Consider the following 12,451-nt stretch of genomic DNA (forward strand, 5'->3'; position numbering starts at 1 on the left):
TCTGTATAATAATATTAATCCTCTAGTTCTCGGATTCTTCAGATGATTGCTCTGTTCTTTTACTTGCTACACGTGTTTCTATGACTTCAAGGAAATGTGTTAAGATGTTATCAATAAAATTATCATTTAAATAGAAAAGTGAATCCCTGTCTGTGTTTGCAAACACATCAGGTTGCAGCACAGCTTTGATGTGTGTTGATAGACGTCGGGACAAAACTCACTCTATGTTTCTGACCAGAATATTTGCTGAAAAGTGTCCCCACTCCGGCTCTGGACAGGAAACAAACAGCAGCTCCGCCTCACTTTTTAATATATATAAAATGTATATAGTTGTAATATATATTATTGGAAATGAGACTTCCTTCTGACATGTGGGATATGTGTGACGCTGTTAAAAGCCAACTATACTTACTAAAACTTAATGGTGCCAACATGAACAATAATTAAACATTACAATAATTTATTAGGAAATAAATTCACACATTTGCTCAAATTCAAGGTTTTGTTGTTTTTATTTTTCTGCAATTTTCTGAAAACCATCAACAGATTAAATGAATGAAAATGAATAGGAACACACTTTAGTTGCAGCCCTAATCCACACAATCTTCAAGTGTATTTGATGGACTTGTTACATTTTGTTGCACTTTTGGGCTGCTCATGTGGATTTTACCTGGAAGAGAAATATTATCAAGCAACATATGCAGAAGTTTCTACAGTTAAAGAAACACAAATAAGGAGTTTGTTGGTATGCATGAAACTACAGTAATGTATAGAATATGTCTGACAATCAACAGTCACACTTGGTCGAGAGAAAACATGGAGATTATTACATCAACATTCACCGTTTGGTCCATTCTGAACAGTAAATCATGTTTTATTTCAAATAAAACACTTTTTAAATCTGATTAAATGACGACCACCACTATAAAACCCTAATGAATCCCTGAGAGCTCACCTTCCTCCCTGAACATCACAGAAACCTCACTTTGACAGATTTTGATAGCAAAAGTTTTAGCATCACCAGCCGGTCTAATATTAAACCGGGGGAAGAGTTTCTCAGTGAAAGTGTCTCTGTGAGTGCAGATGTGAGTCATGTCTTCAGGGTTGTAGAAAGACACCTGTCCCCCATCATAGTCCAGCTGGACTCTGATCCTCCGGAGACTCTTCTTCACTCTGACAGTCTTATTAGCTACATCAATGTATTCTCCACTGCGATATTTTAAACGCCAGATTCCATACTTTGGTGTCAGAAGTACCTTTCCCTTCCTGTCATATGACCTTTTAGCCAAACCCACAGACCAGTAAGGATGGTCTCCCACCTCCACCTCCCAGCTGTGGTTCCCTGAGCTGAAGCCCTCAGAGCCCCGAACGGCGGTACACTGAGTGTTTCTCTCTGGATTGTCAGGAAGCTGCAGGATTGTGTCTCCAAGTCTCATCCTGGTCAGATCATCAGACAGACAGAGACCAGGGTAGTGTTTGGGTCCAGAATGACAGGACTGAAGTGGACCATGTCCTTCATCTTCTCCCAGACCCTGAAGGACAGGTTGCCCAGATGTTTGGCCACATCTATCAGTGCTCCTGAGACCAGCTGTGGATCAGACCGTGAGCTCTGGACTCTGGTTCTGGTCTGAGTGGATTTATATCTGCTGAGGAACGGCACGTTGTGTTTCTGCAGGTCTTCTTTAACAGCAGAGATGCTGTCTGACAGAGAGGAGATCTGCTCCTGAATCACCTTCATCTCTCTGCTGATCCTCTTCCCCTTCTGCTCCTCTTCCTCCCTCAGAGCTGCCAGTCTGGACTCCTCTTCCTCTCTCAGGAACTGGTGGAGCTTGTTGAACTCTGCTCTGATCTGTCTCTCTGTGGACAACAGCTGCTTCTTGGAGTGTTCAATCATTTCACTGTATGTTTTCTTCACTTGTTTGTGTTTGTCCCTCTTGTCCCGCAGAGACTCCAAGTCAGATTTCAGCCGCTCCTTCAGGTCACTGACTGCTTGTTCTATAGGAACCACCTTGTGACCCTGGTGGAGAGAAAACTCACAGACAGGACACACAGCTCGATCTTCGTCCTCACAGAACCAATACGGGACTTCTGGATGTTTATCACACACAACTTCCTCTTTCTCCTTTTCTTTTACCGTCTCAGGTGAAACATTATTCTGTCTCCCAGCAAAGGAGTCAGCCAGTCCCTTCAGGGTCAAGTTCACTGCCGGTTCACCGGTTGAGGACATTACTTTACAAACGGGACAGCTTTTGTTGTTCGCTTGTTCCCAGAATCCTTGCAGGCGGCTTGAACAGAAGCTGTGGTTGCAGCTCAGAGACACAGGATCTGTGAAAGTCTCTGAACACACGTGGCAGTTCAGGAAACTTTCAAGATCTCTCTCAGCCATTTCCTCTGGTGGGAATTATCCTTTAACAACAAGACTCACCAAATCTGTGTCCCTTTACGGATTACAATCCTTCTGTTGGGATCCTTCAACCTGGAATGGCGTCTCACTTCAGTAACGTCGAGTCACTTTTAAGTTTCACTTCCTATCTTTTAAAATTAAGCTGTGGATCAGACCGTGAGCTCTGGACTCTGGTTCTGGTCTGAGTGGATTTATAACTGCTGAGGAACGGCACGTTGTGTTTCTGCAGGTCTTCTTCAACAGCAGAGATGCTGTCTGACAGAGAGGAGATCTGCTCCTGAATCACCTTCATCTCTCTGCTGATCCTCTTCCCCTTCTGCTCCTCTTCCTCCCTCAGAGCTGCCAGTCTGGACTCCTCTTCCTCTCTCAGGAACTGGTGGAGCTTGTTGAACTCTGCTCTGATCTGTCTATGTGGACAACAGCTGCTTCTTGGAGTGTTCAATCATTTCACTGTATGTTTCCTCCACTTGTTTGTGTTTGTCCCTCTCCTAGCAAAGGAGTCAGCCAGTCCCTTCAGGGTGAAGTTTACCAGAGGATCTTTGGAGGATTTTCTTTTACAAACTGGACAGTTCTTGTTGTTCGCTTGTTCCCAGAATGCTTGCAGGCAGCTTGAACAGAAGCTGTGGTTGCAGCTCAGAGACACAGGATCTGTGAAAGTCTCTGAACACACGTGGCAGTTCAGGTAACTTTCAAGATCTCTCTCTGCCATTTCCTCTGGTGGGAATTATCCTTTAACAACAAGACTCACCAAATCTGTGTCGCTTTACGGATTACAATCCTTCTGTTGGGATCCTTCAACCTGGAATGGCGTCTCACTTCAGTCACTTTTAAGTTTCACTTTGTTAAAGGTAGATGCAACCTTATGGTGTGAGAGAGTTGACACAGCACTCAGAGGACACGGAGGTTCGGTAGAGAAGAGGGATTCTTTTTATTTTCTCCCAAAAAAGGCCAAAATGGCAATTCATTAAAAAAAAAAAGGTAACATTTCAAACAACAAAACAAGAATGACATGATAGTCAAAAAACAACAACAAATACTTAAGCTTTGTCACTTGAGGTTGAGATTCCCATGTGCAGAGAACCGAGCCTGGACAGTCACCTGTTCTATTTCATTCTTACTGACCGCCAGAGGCACTGCTGAACACTGGATGTTATCCATCGCGCATGCGCAGGTCGAGTATTTAATATCAACAAAGTCACACGTGACCGGGAATGACGTCGGGCCGCCCGTCTATATAAGCCCACGTCACTCTCCAAGATGTCCCTTGTATCTTCTCGCAGTAGCGAATACAGGTTTAAGAGTATGAAATAAGCTTGAATAAAAGCAATATTAGCCGGTGACTCTTTGCTGGTAGCCCTGCAACCGCATGGTTGGAGCCACGGATTCGTCCTCCAAGGGCTGCGATTAGTCACGCACGGCTAAATTAGTCACCACGCATACCGGTGTTTTCTAACACAGCGACTTCGCCAGCTGTAGCGGCAGAAGAGCGGCTAAGGTAAGTATTCTCTCTGTGTTAGCCTCGAAGCTAAATAAGATAAGGGGATCCTGTTTTCGGCACCCGCTTAAGCTTACGTCTTGTTTTGTTTGCCTCGCTGCATCGGATAATTAACGGCTCCCTGGCGAGTGTTTTCGCTCGTTAAAGCGTGTACTCCTTTGGTTGGAATTTAAGAGCAGAAGCTCCCCATTCGGTTAAGGCTAGTGGGTAAATAAGAAAAATAAATGATAAATAAATTTTGGGAAAGTTTGAGTTTCTTACGTGAGCAGTAGTAACTACTTCACTCTGGGAAGAGACTATTTTTGGATAGCTTAATTCCCCCAACATGTTAGGCTCACATGGTTGCCGCACTTGCATGGCTCCACTGCTAGCCCTAGATGGACATGATGAATGCCCCGCATGCCTCGGTGTGGTCCACCTGAGGGAGGGGCTGTCCGATGATCAGTGTATGAATTGCAGTTTCATGCCACATGGGCTGAAGGTGGCAAGACTAGCCGAGGTGGAAGGACCTCAGGTTGAAGGTGAGCTTCCCCCGCCTGGAAGACAACCAGTGGTACGAGTACACTCCCCACCCAGGGCTGCCCCGCCCAGGAAGAAGGCTAGGAAGGCTGACGGTTATGCTGCCAAAGTGGACAAGCTAGTGTCAGAGTTTGCTGAGATTAAGAGTTTGCTCTTTAACCTTCAGCCAGTTAGGTTGGCGTCAACCCAGGGGTCAATCCCTCAGGCTGAGGCTCCAATCACACCAGAATGGGACGGAGATGCCCTGTCTACGCTTCACCCAGCAGCACCCCATCTGCTGGGGAAGTTGCACTACAGACCCTTGGGTGGTGGCCACGCTTTCCCAGGGGTACAATCTCCAATTCCGACGCCGGCCCCCAGTTTTCAGGGGGATCAGACTGACTACAGTCAGCGATCCCACAAGGCAACAGGCCCTCAGCCAGGAGGAATCCACCCTCCTGGAGAAGAAGGCCATCGAGATCGTAGATCCTCAGACACAGCAAGGTGGGTTTTACTCAGTGTATTTTTTAATTCCAAAAAAAGAGGGTGGGTTTCGCCCTATACTGGACTTACGAGGGCTGAACAGTTTTCTGAAACTAATGCCCTTTCACATGCTAAAGACGGCAGAAGTGCTCCAGGCCGTCGCACGGCAAAGCTGGTTCACATCAATCGATTTAAAGGATGCATATTTTCACGTCCCGATAGCACCACATCACAGGCCATACCTGCGCTTCGTATTCGAAGGGCGGGCCTACCAAGTTTGGATCAATGGCCTCCACTTAGATCCAAGGTTGCACGGATCCAGGAAAGTCAGGGTGTACAGTCAATGCCTCCTGGCATTACAACCCTGGAGACACAGGGCATATCTTGCCAAAGGTGTCACACTGGGTTCGATCCCCTCACGCCGCGACGTGGTGGTGACCGATGCTTCGCCCTCTGGCTGGGGGGCAGTGTGGCAGCACAGGGCGCTCGAGCGCCCTGTGCTGCCACACTGCATAAATGTGCTCGAGCTCCGTGCTATTTACTTAGCGCTCCGCGAATTCCTGCCATATTTGAGGGGCAGACAGGTTCTGGTACGATGCGACAACAAGTGTCTACAATGTGAACCACCAAGGGGGCACAAGGTCGGCTCAGTCATTACAGGTTGCACAGCAACTCCTTGTATGGGCTCTCCCGTACTTTTCCAGCCTCAGGGCTATGTACCTTCCAGGGCCACAGAACACGGTGGCAGACTTTCTTTCACGCCAGAAACCTCCGTCGGGGGAGTGGCGACTCCACCCAGAGGTAGTAGAGGCAATATGGAGCAAATATGGCACAGCAGAGGTGGACCTGTTTGCTTCAGAGTCCACAACACATTGCCCTCTCTGGTTCTCCCTGTCAGAGACGAGTCCGATGGGACAGGATGCCTTGGCACATCCATGGCCACGTCAGCTCCTTTATGCCTTCCCGCCATTTCCACTGATAGGGTTAACCCTACACAGAGTTCAGAAGGGGAACCACAGACTCCTGCTGGTTGCCCCAAACTGGCCAGGGAGACCTTGGTTTCCAGTAATGTACAGGCTGCTGGATGGAGATCCATGGTGCCTGCCGGAGAGGCGGGACCTGCTCTCACAGCTGGGGGGCCACATCTGGCACCCCAGACCAGAGTGCCTGCAGCTATAGGTTTGGCCCTTGAGGGGCCTGATCCACTTATAAGGGAATGTGACCAGGAGGTAGCTCAAACCATCATAGACTCAAGAGCTCCCTCCACCAGGGCACTTTATGCTAACATGTGGAAGATATTTGCAGAGTGGTGTGAGGCTCAGGGAGAGGTACCGGAGTGTTCCTCAGTGCCAATGATACTGCGGTTTTTGCAGTCCTTACTGGAAAAGAAGCTATCTGCTTCCACTTTAAGGGTCTATGTGGCTGCCATTTCATCCAGGCACATTAAGGTGGATAGCCAGACGGTGGGGTCTCATTCTTTGGTGACCCGATTTCTTAAAGGAGCCCAGCGGAGGAATCCCCCACGGGCTGTCAAGGTTTCCTCATGGGACCTACCTCCGGTACTTGGAGCCCTCCGTCTCCCCCTGTTTGAGCCCCTGGATCAGGCGCCACTGAACTGGCTGTCAGCAAAGGTTGCCTTTCTTCTCGCGATCGCGTCAGCCAAGCGCGTGAGTGAGCTTCATGCATTGTCAGTGAGTTAACAGTGTATACACTGGAACTCAGATGGCACAGGGGTGGCACTGTGGCCTAACCCGTCTTTTTTTCCAAAGAGGCTGCCTTCGGCCCACTATAATCAGGTCATAGAGCTAGCAGCTTATGGCCCCTCACACCCACCGGATGAGGAAGCTAGTTCAGCAGAACTACTCTGCCCGGTGAGAGCCTTGAGATGTTACATACAGGAAACTGCTGGTTTTCGCCGGTCTGATGGCCTGTTTGTCTGCTACGGGGGCCCGAGGAAGGGGCAAGCGCTGTCCAGACAGCGGCTTTCCAAGTGGGTGGTGGAGGTAATTGAGGAGGCATACAAGTCAAGAGGACTGCCTTTGCCTCTTAACATCAGAGGACATTCCACCAGGAGTGTCTCCACCTCCTGGGCAGCACTACGAGGAGTGCCTCTAAGTGAGATTTGTGCAGCGGCCTCCTGGGCTTCAGCGTGCACCTTTGCCCGATTTTACAGGGTCAATGTAGCTGCTCACCACGCAGTGGCTGCAGCTGTTTTTCGGGAACCCTCAGGCCCCTCCTAATAGGTGGGGACAGGATTCCTTGTGACTACGTTGGTAATAGTCATCCAGTGTTAAGCACTGCCTCTGGCGGTCAGTAAGAATGAAATAGAACGAGAGTTACGTATGTAACTACGGTTCTATGAATTCTGGATGACCGCCAGAGTTCTCTGTCACTCGGAATCTTGCGAGAAGATTCGGAAGGGACATCTTGGAGAGTGACGTGGGCTTATATAGACGGGCGGCCCGACGTAACTCTCGTTTTCCACCAGCCCTCTTGTCTCCTTGAACACCTAGCCTTAAATAGGCCCTGCACTGATTACCCTAATTGGTAGAAACCAAACTGCCAGTTTGACAGGGGTGCTTCAGCACAACTAAATGAGGCAGTGAAATTACCCTTATGAATATATTTTTATATATATTTATTTGTAAAGACTTGTAATCAGCCTAAAACTCATGGACAAATCAGATTTTATTTAATGCTTAACAATGACAGAGTCAAATCAAACCCAGCAGCCTAAACAATATTTACTTTTGTTCTTACTTTTACTCTACTTCAAACGTTCGGATCTCTATGAAAATAACAATACATGCGAAATGAAAACAAAGTGTAGCGTGGTTATTTGTTACATATGAAATGGAAAAGGAAATGTATTATTGACGATCGCCCCTGCAGTGTTGATATTTATCTGGTGCGCACGCTCTAAACAGCTGCAGGAGTAACAGGTGAAATACGACTTGAACAGAACGTGGAGGATGGTAACAGAGGAAAACTAAAAAATACAGCAACATAAACATAAACACACAGTCTTTTAATGAAGGCAGCGCATTGCTGCCGTGACGGGCTGCTCGTCCCGTCACACACTTCCTATCTTTTAAAATTAATAATTGACAGCTGAGATGTTATTGTACCATCAGCAGATTGTACTTTGATTTATTGTCAGATTTCACAGCAACTTTGCACATGACGTGCTTGTAAAAAAGATTAATTGTATTTGTAAGTGAAAAAAACAAAACAGAAATGAGAAAATGCATTGCATTGTAAACAAATGGTTGTACACAGAAACACCGAAGCTATTACATTACATTTCAGAATTTGTGTTGAATATGTTTAAGGAAATAATCACCATGTCAATGCATGTGTGACAGATTAAATAATAATTTAATTACATGACAATGTACTCTTCCAAGACAGTGTTAAAACTGTAAAGTAAGTATTTCATTTGTGCAAAACGTTTCCTTTGAAATGACACAGACACATAAAATCATCTTTACATCTCATTGTACACAACAAAAACATGAATGAAAACCCCAAATGTAAAAAAGGTACACGGCCATTAATGAATCCAAGAATCAGTTCCCTCAGTTTCCACCATCAGGCCAGTTTCACCAGTCTCTCACTGGCCTCCCACAGTTTTTTTGCAACACCAGCGTCTCTTGCAAAAGGACGCAGAGTAGCTGGTCCGCAGTCGACAAAGTAACCCCCGCTGTGTTTGGCAGCTTCATCTGATACAGCACAGTAGATGACCGTCTGAGCTCCAATCTCACATGGCACAAAAAACATCCACATGATCACCTGCATCAGCATCCGGAACAGGATGGAGTAGTGGCACGTCCATCCGCTTTGGACTAAACCTGCAGCAACACAAGGAATTACAGATGAGGAGAAGCATGTGGAAAGTGAGCACATGCAACCAAAGATGGGTAGTGGTGCAGGACAACTGCAGCATACAAAGCAACACCTCTTACCGGGGTGTACGGCATAGGATGTCACTCCTTTCCCTTCAGTGATACGGGCCACTTCCTGGCTGAAGTAGATGTAGTAGGTGAAAAAGGGCAGGATATTTGCTGACCAGGTATAAACATGCACGTTTTTACTCACAACATCAAGTGAGTCCACAGTGTAAATCCTGCAGTTCATCCAACGCAGACTTGTGTGCTGATGGCTGGTTTCACATCTAACGGACAGGAAACATAAACACAGGAAACAAACAGCAGCTCCGCCTCACTTTGCTCACCAAACGTCACAGCAAAGATTCATGTTAGAGATGAAGATTAAGGGACCACTGCTGGCAATCTTTAGAATTCAACATTCTCAATTCAAAGACAAGCCAGGGCTTTACAGTCAGGTGTTAATATATATTATTGGAAAGGAGACTTCCTTCTGAGATGTGGGATATGTGTGATGCTGTTTAGTTAACTGCCAGCTATACTTACTAAAACATCGGTGCCAACATGAACAAAGATTAAACATTACAATAATTTATTAGGAAATAAATTCACAAATTTGCTCAAATTCAAGGTTTTGTTGGTTTTGTTTTTCTGCAATTTTCTGACACTTTGAAGAAAACCATCAACAGATTAAATGTGTTGCAGCCCTAATCCACACAATCTTCAAGTGTATTTGATGGACTTGTTATTTGTTGCACTTTTGGTCTGCTCTCATTGTGGATTTTACCTGGAAGAGAAATATTATCAAGCAACAAATGCAGAAGTTTCTACAGTTAAAGAAACATAAATAGGGAGTTTGTTGGTATGCATGAAACTACAGTAATGTATAGAATATGTCTGACAATCACCAGTCACACTTGGTCGAGAGAAAACATGGAGATTATTACATCAACATTCACCGTTTGGTCCATTCTGAACAGGAAATCATTATGTTTTATTTCAAATAAAACATTTTTAAATCTGATTAAATGACGACCACCACTATAAAACCCTAATGAATCCCTGAGAGCTCACCTTCCTCCCTGAACATCATAGAAACCTCACTTTGACAGATTTTGATATCAGCAGTTTTAGCATCACCAGTCAGTCCAATATTAAAACAGGGGAAGAGTTTCTCAGTGAAAGTGTCTCTGTGAGTGCAGATGTGAGTCATGTCTTCAGGGTTGTAGAAAGACACTTGTCCCCCATCATAGTCCAGCTGGACTCTGATCCTCCGGAGACTCTTCTTCACTTTGACAGTCTTATTAGCTACATCAATGTATTTTCCACTGTAATATCTTAAACGCCAGATTCCAGATTCTAGTGACAGAGGTATCTTTCGCTTCCTGTCACATGACTCTTTAGCCAAACCTAGATACCAGTGAGGATAGTCTCCCACCTCCACCTCCCAGCTGTGTTTCCCTGAGCTGAAGCCCTCAGAGCCCAGAACGATGGTATACTTAGTGTTTCTCTCTGGATTGTCAGGAAGCTGCAGGATTGTGTCTCCATGTCTCACCCTGGTCAGATCATCAGACAGACAGAGATCAGGGGATGCAGTGTTTGGGTCCAGAATGACAGGACTGAAGTGGACCACGTCCTTCATCTTCTCCCAGACCCTGAAGGACATGTTGCCCAGATGTTTGGCCACATCTATCAGTGCTCCTGAGACCAGCTGTGGATCAGACCGTGAGCTCTGGACTCTGGTTCTGGTCTGAGTGGATTTATAACTGCTGAGGAACGGCACGTTGTGTTTCTGCAGGTCTTCTTCAACAGCAGAGATGCTGTCTGACAGAGAGGAGATCTGCTCCTGAATCACCTTCATCTCTCTGCTGATCCTCTTCCCCTTCTGCTCCTCTTCCTCCCTCAGAGCTGCCAGTCTGGACTCCTCTTCCTCTCTCAGGAACTGGTGGAGCTTGTTGAACTCTGCTCTGATCTGTCTCTCTGTGGACAACAGCTGCTTCTTGGAGTGTTCAATCATTTCACTGTATGTTTTCTTCACTTGTTTGTGTTTGTCCCTCTTGTCCTGCAGAGACTCCAAGTCAGATTTCAGCCGCTCCTTCAGGTCACTGACTGCTTGTTCTATAGGAACCAGCTTGTGACCCTGGTGGAGAGAAAACTCACAGACAGGACACACAGCTCGATCTTCGTCCTCACAGAACCAATACGGGACTTCTGGATGTTTATCACACACAACTTCCTCTTTCTCCTTTTCTTTTACCGTCTCAGGTGAAACATTATTCTGTCTCCCAGCAAAGGAGTCAGCCAGTCCCTTCAGGGTCAAGTTCACTGCCGGTTCACCGGTTGAGGACATTACTTTACAAACGGGACAGTTTTTGTTGTCCGCTTGTTCCCAGAATCCTTGCAGGCAGCTTGAACAGAAGCTGTGGTTGCAGCTCAGAGACACAGGATCTGTGAAAGTCTCTGAACACACGTGGCAGTTCAGGAAACTTTCAAGAACATCTCTCTCAGCCATTTCCTCTGGTGGGAATTATCCTTTAACAACAAGACTCACCAAATCTGTGTCCCTTTACGGATTACAATCCTTCTGTTGGGATCCTTCAACCTGGAATGGCGTCTCACTTCAGTAACGTCGAGTCACTTTTAAGTTTCACTTTCCATCTTTTAAAGTAAACTGACATTTGATTGTGTCACCAGCAGATGGTGCTATTTGATTTACTGTCAGATTTCACAGCAACTTTGCACATGAAGTGGTAACATTATTTTATTGATGTTTATTGATTAAAACCATCAACAGATTTAATGACAATAGGAACAGACTTTAGTTGCAGCCCTAATCCACACAATCTTCAAGTGTATTTGATGGACTTGTTACATTTTGTTGCACTTTTGGGCTGCTCTCGTGTGGATTTTACCTGGAAGAGAAATATAATCGAGCAATATATGCAGAAGTTTCTAAAGTTAAAGAAACACAAATAAGGAGTTTGTTGGTATGCATGAAACTACAGTAATGTATAGAATATGTCTGACAATCAACAGTCACACTTGGTCGAGAGAAAACATGGAGATTATTACATCAACATTCACCGTTTGGTCCATTCTGAACAGGAAATCATGTTTTATTTCAAATAAAACTCTTTTTAAATCTGATTAAATGACGACCACCACTATAAAACCCTAATGAATCACTGAGAGCTCACCTTCCTCCCTGAACATCACAGAAACCTCACTTTGACAGATTTTGATATCGGCAGTTTTAGCAGGGGTGGCGGGATTAATCGATGGATTGCACTGCAAACAGTTTTATTGAGGGTTTGACTTGCAATCAGCTCCTCTGTACTTTGCTCGTCCGCCATTGGCTGCCTTCACATTTGTCTCGCTCTTCTGCAACTTTATTGAAGTTGATTTTGACATTATGTTTTGCAGTTTCACGGTTTCCATCGTTTTCTCCTCCGTAGGTCATAACCACTTTGCCAGAAGTGGGACATCCATCACTTTAAATCTCGTAGAATACAGTGTTGTATTTTGAGTGAACCGTCCCTCCAAAAGCTTCATCTTCACCCTTTTCTGTTAAGGTGATGAGGTTTTTTTTCAAATGAACCTCTGATGCGTTGTACTATACATGTGTCTCATCCAGGCACAGTGTTAATGGCTAGTTGACTTTGTTCCTACAGTAAAAGGTCGAAG

General features: G+C 45.5%; 1 protein-coding gene and 1 pseudogene across 4 annotated transcripts; both read right to left on the bottom strand.

The window, feature by feature from the left end:
• Positions 1-932: 932 nt before the first annotated feature.
• Positions 933-3,113, bottom strand: LOC311023731 (nuclear factor 7, brain-like; annotated as a pseudogene). The gene is made up of 2 exons: positions 2,934-3,113; positions 933-2,206 (listed from the first exon to the last, which is right to left on the bottom strand). The product of its transcript is annotated as a nuclear factor 7, brain-like (transcript).
• Positions 3,114-7,595: 4,482 nt separating this feature from the next.
• LOC311023149 (zinc-binding protein A33-like) lies at positions 7,596-11,393 on the bottom strand. Of its 3 annotated transcripts, none has more exons than XM_084024830.1 (3): positions 8,979-11,393; positions 8,846-8,900; positions 7,596-8,731 (listed from the first exon to the last, which is right to left on the bottom strand). In XM_084024830.1, exon 1 carries the CDS (start codon positions 11,277-11,279, stop codon positions 9,819-9,821), a length of 1,461 nt encoding a protein of 486 aa, XP_083880956.1. In that variant the 5' UTR covers positions 11,280-11,393; the 3' UTR covers positions 7,596-8,731; positions 8,846-8,900; positions 8,979-9,818. The 3 variants fall into 3 exon arrangements, with proteins under 3 accessions (XP_083880956.1, XP_083880955.1, XP_083880954.1); XM_084024829.1 differs by having other exon boundaries at positions 8,846-8,904; XM_084024828.1 differs by having other exon boundaries at positions 8,846-11,393.
• Positions 11,394-12,451: the final 1,058 nt, after the last annotated feature.

This window comes from Eutrigla gurnardus (genome assembly GCF_963514095.1).
Source record: "Eutrigla gurnardus genome assembly, chromosome: 13".
Classification (NCBI taxonomy): domain Eukaryota; kingdom Metazoa; phylum Chordata; class Actinopteri; order Perciformes; family Triglidae; genus Eutrigla; species Eutrigla gurnardus.

What these genes read in the sequence shown, in the direction of transcription:
- LOC311023149 (XM_084024830.1), bottom strand. Translation starts at nt 11,279, where the DNA reads ATGGCTGAGAGAGATGTTCTTGAAAGTTTCCTGAACTGCCACGTGTGT.